The 16,729-nt window shown below is 46.2% G+C and overlaps 1 protein-coding gene across 5 annotated transcripts in view; it reads right to left on the reverse strand.

Moving 5' to 3' along the window:
• The window catches only part of MYO9A (myosin IXA), a 235,568-nt gene that overhangs the window by 17,050 nt on the left and 201,789 nt on the right, over positions 1-16,729 (reverse strand). For 4 of the 5 annotated variants that reach the window (XM_075345532.1, XM_075345530.1, XM_075345533.1 and 1 more), the window contains 7 exons: positions 14,455-14,647; positions 13,479-13,607; positions 9,039-9,144; positions 8,812-8,943; positions 3,072-3,195; positions 2,871-2,924; positions 700-887 (listed from right to left, as the gene is read on the reverse strand). In XM_075345532.1, the coding sequence (XP_075201647.1) occupies positions 700-887; positions 2,871-2,924; positions 3,072-3,195; positions 8,812-8,943; positions 9,039-9,144; positions 13,479-13,607; positions 14,455-14,647 (926 nt within the window). The remainder of the gene's footprint in view (positions 1-699; positions 888-2,870; positions 2,925-3,071; positions 3,196-8,811; positions 8,944-9,038; positions 9,145-13,478; positions 13,608-14,454; positions 14,648-16,729) is intronic. The other variant, XM_075345531.1, reaches the window with a different exon arrangement.

Raw genomic sequence — 16,729 nt, forward strand, 5'->3', positions numbered from 1 at the left:
GTACCTTTATGATGCAGGGCCTGTCCCTGATGATACTCAGTCTCCTGTCCGTCAGAATCCCACAGGGGCTGCGGAGGGAGCCCGGTCCCAGTGCCTGGATGACCGGTTAGGATCCCACTTCTCCCAGAGCCTCTAAGGGATGGGGAAGGAAAACGGCATGTGGCTCCAGCCTTTGTACCCGCAATGGGTACCTCAACCTTAACAGCACCGCTGACTTAGTGGGGTGAGAAGGGAGCATGCCGGGGGCCCTGGGGCCCTCTTTTCTTCCATCCGATATAATCAGCAGCTGCTGCTGACTAAAATGTGGAGCTTGAGTGAATGTGTGCCTCCTTCAACACAAAGCATAAAAACTGAGGAGCCCGTGATGCACGGAAGGGTGTATAGGCAGAGGGGAGGGGTTACACTTTTTAAAGTGTAATACTTTGTGTGGCCTCCGGAGGCAGAAGCTATACACCCAATTGTCTGGGTCTCCCAATGGAGCGACAAAGAAAGTTACTTGAAAGCTTAGTTATACTTTGAGATACTGCCTCAGCAATGCTAGATATAATTGCCAGTAGTTCATTCGTTTCTTAAACATCATACATAAAATGCGCATTTGTAAAAACCTATCCAAAGAAAGACGTCATACGCCGTGTATGCTGTAAATTGCATTGATCAAATGTCTTGCATCACGCTAGAAAATTCACATTCCCTACTCACTTCTCCTTTTGTAGAGTCTCTATTTGCTGGGCTAATACTCTTTCTTCTTGTTGCATGGCTGCTTCCTTCTGCTCTGAAGACTCATCTTCTGAAGGAATAGTGGATAACCCGTGGTCCCCAGCTGCATCTGGAACAGGGGAACGTCCTGAAATAACCGGACTCAGATTTGTGCGTAGTCGTCCTTTACCCTGAATAAAGAACAAAGCATGAATGCATATAATGGCATAAAATAAATAAAAGTTTGCATTTTTGGCATATATTTGCCTTTACATTTATTTCGTTAAGCTGCTGAAAACAGTATCCTGCTATTATAGAGGGAAGAATCTATTCAATACTTCAGTCCTTTGGCAAAGTCAGTAATCTGTGACCGCTGGACGGGAAGCCTGCAGACCTGCTTATCTCCCGCCATTCATGGCTCTTCTTCCGATAAGGTAGGCTGGTGTGATATCATTGTTTTGTGGCGCACTCCAGCCCAACTAATGAAAAGAGAAGCCAGGAACGCGAGAAGGTAGAGAGAGTTGTAGGCCTCTCTTCCAGCAGTCACAGATTACTGACTTGGTTGATGAACCAGAATCCTATGAATTGATTCATCTCTACCTGCTACTCAACTGGTCACCACATGAAAATGTATATTTCAGATTCTTTTACTTTTGTTTGAGTGTATACTACATCTAGGAAAACACCTCACTGCAGTCATTTTTTTTCATTTGTGTAAGAATATGCCTAGCAAGTTTATAGCATATGAATAAAGTCATCATTGTCCATCAAGGTTATGGCCGATTATATGCCACTCAACGAAAAATTAGCATAGACCAGGGAGATGGATGCATGTGCTCCTCTACTAGAACAGACAGAGCTGAGCCAAGAAAGGGAGGGATGAAAGACTACTTAGCTGAGAACAGAAGCCGACACACCACTACTCCCAGTCTAAAGCAGCTTTCACGTGGTCCTTGCTCAGATCACAATACCTGTCACAACTGGGTATCCTGACCCAATCTAACCACCTCATATACAGTATATACCTCCTGCAGCCAGGAGACTCGGCGGTCAGACTGGATATACCTTTGTCACAACAGCAGCGGTTTTTCCAAACCTTTATGAAATAGTGATAGAACTACAACATTTTTGCCATGACTGCAGAAATTGTGGCAAAATACACACCGTGGCCACAATATGTGAACCCAGCCTAAGAAAGTGAAGGCAGGTAAAATGTACTATATGCGCTATTCTGGCCAATGTCTGGACAAGACTAGTGCATGTAGATAGTAGGCAGCTCCTGCACCCACACACTAAGAGGGCATGCAAGCAGAGCTGCACATGGAGCCAGTCATATCCGCAAAGTACAGCAAACTGATACTGACACATGATGGAGGCAGGAGTACGGATATATATGGTTTTGGCTGGAGGAATGCATTAATAAAGTGTATATTGCCTTTCAGGACTTAATGCACTCTTGTCTCAATACAGGACCATCTTTTACCTATTTGAGAATGTAATGGGCTTGTCATAGTTACCTGTAGAAGTCTATACAGAGCTGTGATTACAAAGATTCCCTATATAAGAGGTCTCTGCTGCAATAGCCAAATAAACAAGAGCCTTCTATCCTAGCCAAGACCCGTGTATTTTACTTTTGTTTTACTTTTGTGTTAAAGACATTATATTGACCTATTCTACAGAAAATATGCAGTGTACATATTGGATAAAAACAAAGGGAGACCTTATGGACAGATGAAATCCAATGTAGGGAGTGTTTATCTTTGCATGTTATTTGGAAATGATGAATCATGCAAAAGTGTTGAACAGACTGGATTGTGTGAACCCAGAAAAGACATGGCGTGTGTTCTAAAGATGGGTAAATAAGTGACTCTTTATAATGAGACTAATGTGAAGATGAGCACAACACATGCAGATAAAAGCTGGGTGCAGACGGCCATATGTAAATGGACCGCAATGCCCAGACTGACCCAAACTTGATAGCTTTGTATATTCCTACGAGGCTATTGAGTTGGGGTCAGGAGACCTGCGGGCTGTATGAGTACCGGACACAAAACACTGATGTGTGAAACCGGTCTTAGAAGTTATGCTGTTCAAATGAACACAGGACAGTGCACTTGTGTGAATGGGGACACAATACATGAGCGTCACAGACAGCCTGATCTTAATATACATACCGGCAGGGTGCTGCGATTTATGCTCATAAATCTAACTGCAATTAGTACAGGTTTCTGGATTGAAAAAGGAGATGAAAGGAAAGCAGAAGGTTAGAAGTAGGAGAGAAGCTTAGTAGATGGTGAGCAGAAAGGGCAAGTCTGGGTGTGTTAGTTCTTACGGAGTTGTCCCCTCTGTTCCCACCAGAACCCATATCATCTTACCATAGACCTGCGGATTAGGGACAGACGACTCTTCGCTTTGTTCTCTGCAAACTCTAGACTGTTGATATCCTTTAGACGAGCTTTATATTTATTCATCTGTTCCATAACAATCAGCTCCACACAGCTATACAATATAGAAAGAACAATGGGACAGGTTAAGGGAGAGTAAGCACCACCATGAAGGGTTTTGTCATAAATGTAGTGTAAGTGTGTTAATATACTCACTAGCCAGCATCTTTTCTAGTCTGCAGTGCCGTTCCGGTCCTCGTGAGAGTGCAATTTCGACAAGTCTGATAACATTTGCATTATGTGCGAGCTAGAAATTGCTTTTACAGTACAGGTCTAGAGATGGGCAGACCAAAGCTCTATAAGGTTACATTGAAAAAGTAACTTCCGGCTCACATATAAACCCCACTGTGATCCAGTGAGTTAACATCATGCAAGTGAGAAGATGACCGGCGGCGCTGGAAATCGGGGTAAATGGCGATCGGTCAATATATGAACGCACTTACACTACATTACTCACACATTGAGACAGGAAAAGGGCCTGAACAATTTCATGGCAGTGCTTCTATAATGATAAAGGTGCATGGAACGACGTTACATTACACAGGATAACTGGTGAGAATATGCGGACACAATACTGAATAATTATTACTCATTCAGACATCCATTTTCATACACATGTTCTGTGTGTTACACGGGTAGAACATGTATCCATTATAATCTATTCAGCTGTTCATATGATCACGTTTGCAAAAACATTTATAAAAATCAGAGACAAGAATCAAAATCTACATACAAGTCTAAAGCGGGCTTTACATGCAGCGATCTCGCAAGCCATCGTACCTGCCCCCGTCGGTTGTGCGACATGGGTATATCGCTGACAGTGTCGCACAACCTTGCTTACCCCAGTCACACGCACTTACCTGCTCTGCGACGTCGCTCTGGCCGGCAAACATCCTCCTTCCTAAGGGGGCGGGTCGTGCGGCATCACAGGGACGTCACACGGCAGGCGGCCAATAGAAGCGGAGGGGCGGAGATGAGCGGGACATAAACATCCCGCCCACCTCCTTCCTTCCGCATTGCCGGTGGAGGCAGGTAAGGAGATGTTCATCGCTCCTGCGGTGTCACATACAGCGATGTGTGCTGCCGCAGGAACAACATCGCTAACATCCTGAAAACCATTTTTTGTTTCAGGACGACCTCTCCACGGCAAACGATTTTGCCCTCTTTTGCGATCGTATAAGATCGCTCTTAAGTGTTACACACTGTGATCTCGTTAATGACTCCGGATGTGCATCACAAACACCGTGACCCCGGCGATAATTTATTAACGATATCGTATCGTAGCGTGTAAAGCCCCCTTAAGGGTCCGTGAGAATCACTGACAGCATGCGCATGCCATCTATGTGCAATGCCCATTACTTACACTGCAATACCTCTCTTGCCCAGTAAAATGTTTTTGGGGGTGGCATAAAAAACGGACAAACTGACCAAACACTGCAGCACTTGCCATCAGTGTGCCGGATCACATTTTCATCAATTTTTCTCACATACGAGAAAAAAATGGCATCTGAATGAGACCTCACTATGGATGAGAAGTGACCTTGGTGTTGATTACAAAGATAAGGTGCTACAGGGCTAAGGGTACAGTCACACTTTAACGACGCTCCAGCGATCCCACCAGCGATCTGACCTAGTCAGGATCGCTAGTGAGTCGCTACATGGTCGCTGGCGAGCTGTTAATCAGGCAGATCTCACCAGCGACCAGTGACCAGCCCCCAGCCAGCAGTGACACGTGGAAGCGATGCTGAGCTTGGTAACTAAGATAAATATCGGGTAACCAAGTGCTTGGTTACCCGATATTTACCTTGGTTACCAGCGCACACCGCTTAGCGCTGGCTCCCTGCACTCCTAGCCAGAGTACACATCGGGTTAATAAGCAAACCGCTTTGCTTATTAATTCGATGTGTACTCCGGCTACGTGTGCAGGGAGCCGGCACTGGAAGCCTGAGAGCAGAGGACGCTAGTGTGAAGATGTAATTTACCCTCTCACTGTATATGCTGTGATACTATGTCATGATATGCATATTTCCCTGGTTGTATTAGTTGTAATTCATGTATTTCCTTGGGGGAGCTACTGATCTCAATGTGTCTCTCTCATACAATTGCAGTCTTGGCATCTAATGTGATTATGTAAATAGCCTGTCCTCTTCTTTCCAGAGTTGTGTATCTAACCTGTAATTGAATTGGCCAGTGAAGGAATAGTCATTGTTCTGCACAGCAGGGGATACCTTCATCTACTGTGGCTGGCAGACATATCGGAGCCCTGTGATGGACCAAACCATTGATGATAGGATGTGTGACCCCCACCCCCTGAACATTGTGGGCTGGTCAAGGAGCACAGACAATGCATTTCCCTTTTTGTAACTTCAGAGTGAGCTGAAACTTGAAGGGAGCAGGAGCTCCAGCCTGTGTGGCTGTGGACACGGACGGAGCTAGGCCTGTGTGGCGGCCCGTGGGATTGTGTGGAACTCTTTGGACTACTGTAAGGACGATTGCTTTGTAATCCGGTCCGAGGATTGTCGGGAAGGGCCCCCGAATCTGTTTTACGTGGACTTATCGTGTGCTGTTCCAGTGTTCTTGTGAATAAACCTGTTGGATCGTCCCTCGGCCTCGTCCATCCTTTGCTCTGCTGTACACCCCCGTCACAAACTGGTTGGCAGCGCTGGGATCAGAGCAGAAGGAATGGAGGACAATGGCTCAACATCAGGAACCAGCACTGCAGAGTACAAGACCTGGACTTTGGGGAGCCTGCAATCAAAGGCCCGTGAAGTAGGAGTTCGTTTCAAAGGACTCTCCAAGGAGCAGCTGATTGAGGCGCTAGAAGGAGTCTGCTCGCAAAATGACGTGGAGGAAGGATCCTCACAGCAAAGGGAGGAAAGACGGGAGCTGGAGGTAAATACCCAAAAAAGTCAATGGATTGTGTGGTACAAGGAAAAGATGGCACTGCTTGGAGATGAGGCCACCATAGAAGATAAGAGGGAGGCCATGCGTGGAGCTGAAGAGAAGGAGCGCAGGATGGAGGAGATGGCATTGCTGGATAAGCAGCTCGCTGTGGAAGCCGCGAGAGGTTCCAGACAGACTGTAACCCCAGCACCCATCATGAGGGAACTTCCCAGAGTGTCCCGCAAAGACTTCAAGCAGTTTAATGAGGCTGCTGGTGACATTGAGGGCTTCTTCCAGGACTTTGAGCATCAGTGTCGATTAATGGAAGTCCCAGAAAGGGAGCGCGTCCGGCATCTGGTTGGGCTCCTAGAGGGGGGAGCTGCTGAAGCCTATAGAGCTATGGACCCTCGGTGGAACTGTGAGTATGCGGAGATTAAACAGACTATTCTAGAACATTATGCTGTGACCCCAGACACTTACAGGACTCAGTTCCGTGCTTTAGCCTGTGATGAGGAAGTGTCTTTTAAGATATATGCTCATAGACTCAAACAAATATGTAATCGCTGGCTGGAGGCAGAGGAGGCCTTATCTTGGGAGACCTTCCTGCAGGTCATCCTAAAAGAACAATTCTTTGCCCAGTGCCCCGCTGAGATCCGGGAATGGGTGCGTGAGAGAAAACCAGCGACAGTGGAGGAAGCTGCTGCTCTCGCTGATGAGGCTCTCACCATCAAGCCTCAGTGGAGGGTTCTGTTGGAGGATGGAGAGACGCCTAACAGCTCCACAACACCGGATGCCCCCATTTATTCTGTCCCCATTGTTCCCCGTTCCTCTAAGCCACCACATGTTGATACCCGTGTTAATGTGCCTCCAGTTGCTTCTACTGCACTTTCTGGAATACGCCGGGGAGAGGAGGTAACAGAGCGCAGGTGTTATGTTTGTAGGCATCCCGGGCATTTGCAGGCCTCATGCCCAGCCAGCCCATGGAGGAATCATCCTCAAACCCCTATAGCACCTTCAGGTGGGAGCCGGCCTCCAAGTTCCCCTACCCCTTACCCAAGAGGACGCCTTGGATGGAGGGAGACCCAGCTCAGATGCTATCAATGTGGACAGCCAGGGCATCGGCAAGTCTCCTGCCCAGCTGTTCAAATGAGGACTGATCCTGCACCCAATCGGATTGTTAATTATTTACAGCCCAGTGCCATGGAGGAAGATGTGGCACCGTTATGTGAGGACTGGCCTAGTGACTCAGCCCCCCATGTTGCACCACCAGGAGTTTACGGGGTGCGACCCGCAGTTATGACGACTTCTGCTCATCGAGGTAAGCACTTGCAGGAGGTTGTGCTGGATGGACAGAGACTTGTTGGATTTTGTGACTCGGGTGCTTTCCTCACACTGGCTGATCCCCGAGTGGTTCGGCCTGAGGCAATCCATAGAGGACCTGGGATTGTTATTGAACTGGCTGGTGGACAATGGAGGACTATTCCCACAGCCACTGTGGATCTGAACTTTGGTTTTGGGGTCAAGCGATGTGTGGTTGGGGTGATGGGTGGTCTGCCTGCAGCTGTTCTCCTGGGCAATGATGTGGGAGAGCTACGATGCCAATTCGTGGCTGCATGAAGCCACATGTAAGTAACGCTCTGCCTGTGTGTACTTAACCAGTGACCTGTAGAGGTCCCTAGTACGTACACAAGTTGGGAGGGGGAGGGATTGTGAAGATGTAATTTACCCTCTCACTGTATATGCTGTGATACTATGTCATGATATGCATATTTCCCTGGTTGTATTAGTTGTAATTCATGTATTTCCTTGGGGGAGCTACTGATCTCAATGTGTCTCTCTCATACAATTGCAGTCTTGGCATCTAATGTGATTATGTAAATAGCCTGTCCTCTTCTTTCCAGAGTTGTGTATCTAACCTGTAATTGAATTGGCCAGTGAAGGAATAGTCATTGTTCTGCACAGCAGGGGATACCTTCATCTACTGTGGCTGGCAGACATATCGGAGCCCTGTGATGGACCAAACCATTGATGATAGGATGTGTGACCCCCACCCCCTGAACATTGTGGGCTGGTCAAGGAGCACAGACAATGCATTTCCCTTTTTGTAACTTCAGAGTGAGCTGAAACTTGAAGGGAGCAGGAGCTCCAGCCTGTGTGGCTGTGGACACGGACGGAGCTAGGCCTGTGTGGCGGCCCGTGGGATTGTGTGGAACTCTTTGGACTACTGTAAGGACGATTGCTTTGTAATCCGGTCCGAGGATTGTCGGGAAGGGCCCCCGAATCTGTTTTACGTGGACTTATCGTGTGCTGTTCCAGTGTTCTTGTGAATAAACCTGTTGGATCGTCCCTCGGCCTCGTCCATCCTTTGCTCTGCTGTACACCCCCGTCACAGCTAGTAACCAAGGTAAATATCGGGTAACCAAGCAAAGGGCTTCGCTTGGTTACCCGATATTTACCTTGGTTACAGCTTACCGCAGGCTGCCAGAAGCCAACTCCCTGCCACCTGCACATTCAGAACGTTGCTCTCTCACTGTCAAACACAGCGATGTGTGCTTCACAGCGGGAGAGCAATGTCCAAAAAATGAACCAGCACTGTGTGTAACGAGCAGTGATTTCACAGCAGGGGCCAGATCGCTGCTCAGTGTCACACACAGCGAGATGAGATCGCTAATGAGGTCACTGGTGTGTCACAAAAACTGTGACTCAGCAGCGATCTCGCTAGCGATCTTGCTATGTGAGAAGTACACCTAAAAGAAACATCCAAAGAGAGCAATCTGATGAGTCTTACGCTGTGGTCTTGCCAATGTCCTGTACGCTCTGCAACGGATCTGTAGTGTCCGGACAACGGAGAATACATGGAGCAAACACGATGGCCAGCGCGTTGGCAGACATGCGATTAGTTTCCTCCTGCTGGGCAATCCTACAACATCCCAAACCAAAGTTAAACACAATTAATGGCTGACAGGGAGAACACATCACATAACCTAGAGGCTAGCAAATGAGCATAGTGGCAACCTGACAAGGTGAAAGATAAGTCGCTCCAAGGTGCTGAGATGTGTCCGCGAGAGCTGATCGATTACCGAATACACCCCCCGCACGGTTTCCTTTCGATCACCAAGACCTGTCGCATAAAAAAAGCCAATTTAACCAACACAGAACACAGGACAATAATGTGTGGTACATCTGTGAGATTATGAAGTACTTTAAAAACAATATGAAAATTAGATTCAATTCCCAATATAAATGGCACCTTGTTATAGATTAAAAGGAATCTGTCACCAGGTTTTTACCACCTTTTCTGAGATGAGAATAATGTAGAGACAGAGACCTTGAATCCAGCGATATCCTAACTACAGCAAAAAGCCCAGCAAGTGACATATCACTTTTATCAGCAAGAAATTATCACTAGAGGACTAATAAACCTTCTTCTAAGTAGTCCTCCATAATCATGCGCTCTGTATAACGCCCTACCACCACTATCAGGGGGTCATGCAGTGGTATGAGCAGGACTATAAAGAGCTCAGCATTCAGAGAACTGCTAGATCTGCAGCAGACAAAGCAAGGACTTTATCAAAACTGCAGCCCAGTAAGTGACACATTGCTGGAATTAGCATCTCTGCCCCTACATCATGATGGGGTGGCCAAAACCTGGTGACAGATTCCCTTTAAATATATTAAAGAAAAGGACAAGAATTAAGAGGATATTAACAAGTGAGTAAAAATGATTACAGGGAACTAGGAGAGAAGCTGAAGTCCAGGACCTCCAAGGTGGCGTTTTCAGAAATACTGCCGGTGCCACGAGCGTCACTAGAAAGACAGCGGGAGCTTAGGGAGATAAATACGTGGCTTAGAAATTGGTGCAGGAAGGAAGGGTTCGGGTTCATGGAGAACTGGGCTGACTGCTCAGTCGGCTACAGGCTCTACGGTAGGGACGGGCTGCACCTCAATGGGGAAGGTGCAGCTGTGCTGGGGGAGAAAATGGTCAGACGGATGGAGGAGCTTTTAAACTAGGATCTGGGGGGAGGGAGGGTAGTGGAGCAAAAAAGGGGATAGATAGAGCAGATAGAGACAGTGAGATGGTAGGGGTCAATGAAGGATTAGGGGGGATGGGACATGCAAGGAACGTAGGGAGGCTAGGAGTAATAAAGGTGTTAATAGGATTAAATGTCTACTGGCAAATGCAAGAAGTCTTGCAAACAAAATGAATGAATTGGAGACTCTTATGTCAACCATGGATTATGATGTGGTCGGCATTACGAAAACCTGGCTGGATGAAACCATGTCAACCATGACTGGGTGACAAACATACAGGGTTATAGTACATTTAGGAGGGACAGGAAAGACAAAAAAGGTGGTGGGGTGTGTATATTTATCAAATCTAACCTAAAACCTGTGTTGAATGATGACATTGGGGGGAACTGCAACAATGTAGAGTCAGTATGGGTAAATGTACATGGGGAGGGGAATAATGGAAAAATGCTAATTGGAGTTTGCTATAAGCCTCCTAACATACCTGAACAAATAGAGGGTGAAATTCTGGAACAAATTGAAAAGGCAGCTAATAATAATAATCGGGTTCTTATTATGGGGGATTTCAACTATCCAGACATACAGTGGGACATAGAAACTTCTGGTTCTGCTAAAAGCTGTAAGTTCTTATCTACTATTCAAGACCATTTTCTCTCTCAGATGGTAGATGAACCGACGAGGGGAGATAATTTGCTAGATTTGGTCCTGTCAAATAGACCGGATACAATTTCAGATCTACAGGTCCAGGAGCACTTGGGCACCAGCGATCATAATATGGTAAGCTTCAACGTAATATTCAATAAAACATTTCAAAGGGGGAATGCTAAAACCTGGAATTTTAGGAAAGCTGTTTTCAACAAATTAAGGGAAGATCTTAAATGTGCAGATTGGGACAAAGTCATGGTAACTGGGGATACTGAACATAAATGGGGAAAGTTTAAGGATATACTGCTAGAGTCCTGTAAAAAAAACTTATACCCTCTGGTAATAAAACGTCCCGGAATAAAAAGAAACCACTATGGATAAATAAGACTGTACAAAGTATAATAAAACAAAAACAAAGGGCATTTAAAATCTTGAAGGCTGAGAATACAGAAATAGCATTTCAGGAGTATAAAGATATCAATAGGCAATGCAAAAAAGAAATCAAACAAGCAAAACTAGTTACTGAAACAAAAATCGCCAATGACATTAAAATAAATCCCAAAATCTTTTATAAATACATTAATGCCAAAAGGAAAACAAAGGATAGTATTGGCTCCTTAAAATATACTAAGTTAGTTATAGAGGACAAACAAAAGACTGAGATATTAAATAGGCATTTCTCTTCTGTGTTCACCAAGGAACTGACTGTACCAGGCATCATTCAACAAGTGAAAAATCAAAGTTCACCACCCGATATAATTAATTTAACACAAGAAGAAGTACGCCTACGTCTGAGTAAATTAAACATTGACAAATCCCCAGGGCCAGATGGCATTCATCCACGAATATTGAGGGAATTGAGCTCCGTAATTGACAGACCGCTGTATCTTCTCTTTTTAGACTCGCTTGTAACAGGGTTGGTGCCTCAGGATTGGAGGATTGCTGATGTGGTACCGATATTTAAGAAAGGTAAGAGGGTAGATCCAGGCAACTACCGTCCAGTAAGCCTGACATCAGTAGTATGCAAAGTTTGAGGGCATTTTAAGGGATGACATGCAAAAATATGTTGCAGAAAATAATATAATAACTGACAGACAGCATGGATTCATGAAAGATAAATCGTGTCTAACCAACCTGTTGGGGTTCTATGAGGGGGTAAGTGCAAACCTGAATATTGGTAATGCAGCTGATGTGATTTATTTGGACTTTGCAAAGGCATTTGATACTGTACCACATAATAGCCTTATACTAAAGCTCCAGAAGCAAGGACTAGGGGAAACTATATGCAACTGGGTAAGGAATTGGCTAAAAGATAGGAAACAAAGAGTAGTCATAAATGGAACATTCTCTAAATGGGCTATAGTCAGCAGTGGGGTGCCGCAGGGATCTGTGCTAGGACCAATTCTTTTTAATCTCTTTATTAATGACCTTGTGGATGGGATTGATAGTAAAGTGTCAGTCTTTGCTGATCACACCAAACTATGTAGGATATTAAAAACTGACCTTGATAGTATAATATTACAAAAAGATCTGGATAAGATGTCAGAATGGGCAGATACTTGGCAAATGAGATTTAATGTTGATAAATGTAAAGTAATGCACCTAGGACGGAGTAATCCTATAACTGCGTATACATTAAATGGAAGTAAACTCGGGACTACAGAACAGGAGAAGGACTTGGGTATTCTCATTACAAATAAGCTGAGCAGCAGCACTCAATGTCAAGCAGCAGCTGCAAAAGCAAACAAGATGCTAGGGTGTATAAAAAGAGAGATTAGATCCCGTGATCCCAACGTATTGTTACCCCTCTATAAATCACTTGTAAGGCCACATCTGGAATATGGGATTCAGTTTTGGGCTCCACATTTTAAAAAGGACATTCAGAAGTTAGAGTCAGTTCAAAGGCAGGCAACTAGACTACTACAAGGAATGGAAGGCCTCACATATGATGACAGGTTGAAAAAGTTAGATATGTTTAGCTTAGAAAAAAAGACGTCTCAGAGGAGATCTCATTTATATGTATAAATACATGTGTGGTCAATGTAAAGGACTGGCACATGACTTATTTCTTCTGAAGACAATACTGAGGACCAGGGGGCACTCACTGCGAGTGGAAGAAAAGCGATTCCGACAGCTAAATAGGAAAGGGTTCTTTACAGTTAGGGTATGTGCGCACGTTGCGTACTGCCCAGCACCGTAAAAGGTGCGCTTCAGAGCGCAGCTGAAAAGCTGCGTTCTGAAGCGCATGGTGCCGTCGAGAACGTGCGCTGTGCCTGCAGCTCCTGCCATAGACAGAGCAGGAGCTGCCGGCAAAGCGCATGGAAGAAGTGACATGTCACTTCTTTTTGCGCAGCGCTTCGGCAGTAGCCGAAGCGCTGCGCACTAAAACGCCACGTGCGCACGGCCCCTGCACAATCTCCATAGACTGTGCAGGGGACGCAGGACGCATGCAGTTACGCTGCGCTGCAAAGCGCAGCGTAACTGCATGAATTTACGCAACGTGCGCACATAGCCTTAGAGCAGTCAGACTGTGGAATACACTACCACAAGAGGTAGTAATGGCAGATACTATAACAGCTTTCAAAAAAGGGCTGGATGATTTCCTCACTACACACAACATTGTTGGTTATAAATGACTTTGTGACCAAATGTAGAACTGGTGGAGGAAGGTTGAACTAGATGGACCTAGGTCTTTTTTTCAACCTTAGTAACTATGTAAGATCATATGTGATCTGAAGGAAAATCAGACTTAATCCCCCTTAAATGTCTGCTATTATTTACCCATAGATCTGAGAAATTCTTCATAGAGTTCAAATGTCATCAGAGGGTTGGGAAGTTCCCTCAACCATTGCTTGAAGACACTGGCAATCACATGGATATTATAATCATCCAGATTTACACTTTCAATATCTGCAAAACAAAAAAATCACAAGGAAAAATTTACATTTTAAGGAAGGCAAGTGGCGAGAAAAAAAAAAAAGAAAGAAAATAAGAATAATATATACTCTGGCATAAAATGTTATATATTATATATATATATATATATATATATATATATATATATATATATATATATATATATATATATATATATATGTATGTATGTATATTATACACACACACACACACACACACACACATCTATCATGATTATGTAATAACTAGCGGGCATTTCTGAGCCAATTATAACAGCTCTTCAAGTGTATTTATTAATTGAAATCCCTGGGGTTTGTATACGAGTCCAGTGGGCGGTCCTGCTCCGTGACTGACAACTATCTCTACCAGGAGGACTGTCAATCACCAAATAGGGCCGCCCACTGCACTTATATGTATACACACACCAGGGATTTTAATGAAGAGAATGCAAGTTTTACTCAGACTTTCCCCTACAAAAATGTCTAAAACAATCGGATCAGCTCCTTCTGCTCTATATCACCCTGCCTGCAAGTCAGATACCATTCTCTACATCACGTGTCCTTTAATGCAGCTCTTACTATAATAGCATAAAAGTGGGCTAAATAGTAAGTATTACGGCAGCCATGTACCGTAATCAGACAGATCAATAGAATGGCTCCTTTATCACATATTTAAATGGCGAATACAATAACAGCAGAGTCATTTTCTTCCCTCTTCCTTGTGTCCCATTTCTGGTGTTATGTCATGCTCCATAGAGGCGCTGTCATGGCCGTGTACCTGCTGTGGTTGGTCCAGGGCGGAAGAACAGATTAATAACAGTGAATGGTAAAAAACCGCTCACCTGTATCAAGGTTCTGTCTAAGTTCACGGATCTTATTATTGGAGCCCGGTTTCCGGTATATGCCCTCTGTATACAAGCCATGCATTTCAATGTAACTGATAAGCTTCTCCAACAGCACAGGAACTGTCCGATCTTCATTAGTGAGACGCGATAATTCAACCCCAAAGTGACGGTTCGACAGCTCATGGTCAAACTAATAATAATAGGGAAAAGAAATAAAGATATTTGTCAAACAAGCTCTGGTTTGAAATGTATTTCTTTTGTTTTGTTAAATCATTTTCTCTTATACAAAAACCTCCAAGTACCGGTCATGTGTGACTGGCAGTTTGTGCTGCTATTTTACAGTCTTTTACATGACTGGAAGCCAAATTAGCCATTCATCACATCCATATTAACTCCACAAATTGAGCATGGTGGTATTTTATACAATTGAAAATATTGCCTTATCAACCCAACCCCTTTCTCTTAAAACAACCACATTCCAGCAGGGCCAGCTGAAAGCGAGCCCCCTGCCGCTCCAGCTGAAAGCGAGCCCCCTGCCGTTCCAGCTGAAAACGAACCCCCTGCCGCTCCAGCTGAAAACGAACCCCCTGCCGCTCCAGCTGAAAACGAACCCCCTGCCGCTCCAGCTAAAAAACGAGCCCCCTGCCGCTCCAGCTGAAAGCGAGCCCCCTGCCGCTCCAGCTGAAAGCGAGCCCCCTGCCGCTCCAGCTGAAAGCGAGCCCCCTGCCGCTCCAGCTGAAAGCGAGCCCCCTGCCGCTCCAGCTGAAAGCGAGCCCCCTGCCGCGCCAGCTGAAAGCGAGCCCCCTGCCGCGCCAGCTGAAAGCGAGCCCCCTGCCGCGCCAGATGAAAGCGAGCCCCCTGCCGCGCCAGCTGAAAGCGAGCCCCCTGCCGCGCCAGCTGAAAGCGAGCCCCCTGCCGCTCCAGCTGAAAGCGAGCCCCCTGCCGCTCCAGCTGAAAGCGAGCCCCCTGCCGCTCCAGCTGAAAGCGAGCCCCCTGCCGCTCCAGCTGAAAGCGAGCCCCCTGCCGCGCCAGCTGATAGCGAGCCCCCTGCCGCTCCAGCTGAAAGCGAGCCCCCTGCCGGGCCAGCTGAAAGCGAGCCCCCTGCCGGGCCAGCTGAAAGCGAGCCCCCTGCCGCTCCAGCTGAAAACAACCCCCCTGTGGACCCAGCTGAAAGCGAGCCCCCTGCCGCTCCAGCTGAAAGCGAGCCCCCTGCCGCTCCAGCTGAAAGCGAGCCCCCTGCCGCTCCAGCTGAAAGCGAGCCCCCTGCCGCTCCAGCTGAAAGCGAGCCCCCTGCCGCTCCAGCTGAAAGCGAGCCCCCTGCCGCTCCAGCTGAAAGCGAGCCCCCTGCCGGGCCAGCTGAAAGCGAGCCCCCTGCCGCTCCAGCTGAAAACAACCCCCCTGTGGACCCAGCTGAAAACAACCCCCCTGTGGACCCAGCTGAAAGCGAGCCCCCTGCCGGTCCAGCTGAATGAGAGCCCCCTGCCGGTCCAGCTGAAAGAGAGCCCCCTGCCGGTCCAGCTGAAAGAGAGCCCCCTGCCGGGCCAGCTGAAAGCGAGCCCCCTGCCGGGCCAGCTGAAAGCGAGCCCCCTGCCGGGCCAGCTGAAAGCGAGCCCCCTGCCGGGCCAGCTGAAAGCGAGCCCCCTGCCGGGCCAGCTGAAAGCGAGCCCCCTGCCGGGCCAGCTGAAAGCGAGCCCCCTGCCGGGCCAGCTGAAAGCGAGCCCCTTGCCAGCCCAGGAGATCACCTACTGCAATTAACATTTCCACTTGAAAACTTACTGGGGGAATTTAGTGAGAATGGTATTCTATATACTGTTCGTAAAAGAAACGAATGCTGGAGTGACCCAGAAAATCACATAGAAGGTAGCTATGTTCTGGTGTAGATTTGCACAATATACAAGTACAAGTTATATAGCTTTCTGGCGTAAATTATGGGAAAGTTGCTGGGCTGCATGTGACCTCACTTCTTTCACTAAGCTCTGCTACTTTTTTTTAGAAAACTGGCATGAGCAGCAGTGCATCCCTAAAAATTCACTAATTATGGCATAAGTGCAGCACGTGTGAATTTGCAAAAAAAAAAAAAAAGTGTTGACACCAGAAACTTAATTTAAAGACTAATGAGAAATGACACCAGTTTCATTAATTCTATACAATACTAAACTTCCATTCTCTCTTAAAGACAAATTACCAAATATTTTATTTTTTTCATGAATACATAGTACACATGAAAATAAGAAAGTTGGTAGTATATATTATCAAAGAAATAGATTTATTT

The sequence above is a fragment of the Anomaloglossus baeobatrachus genome, chromosome 4 (genome assembly GCF_048569485.1).
Source record: "Anomaloglossus baeobatrachus isolate aAnoBae1 chromosome 4, aAnoBae1.hap1, whole genome shotgun sequence".
NCBI classification, from domain to species: Eukaryota; Metazoa; Chordata; class Amphibia; order Anura; family Aromobatidae; genus Anomaloglossus; species Anomaloglossus baeobatrachus.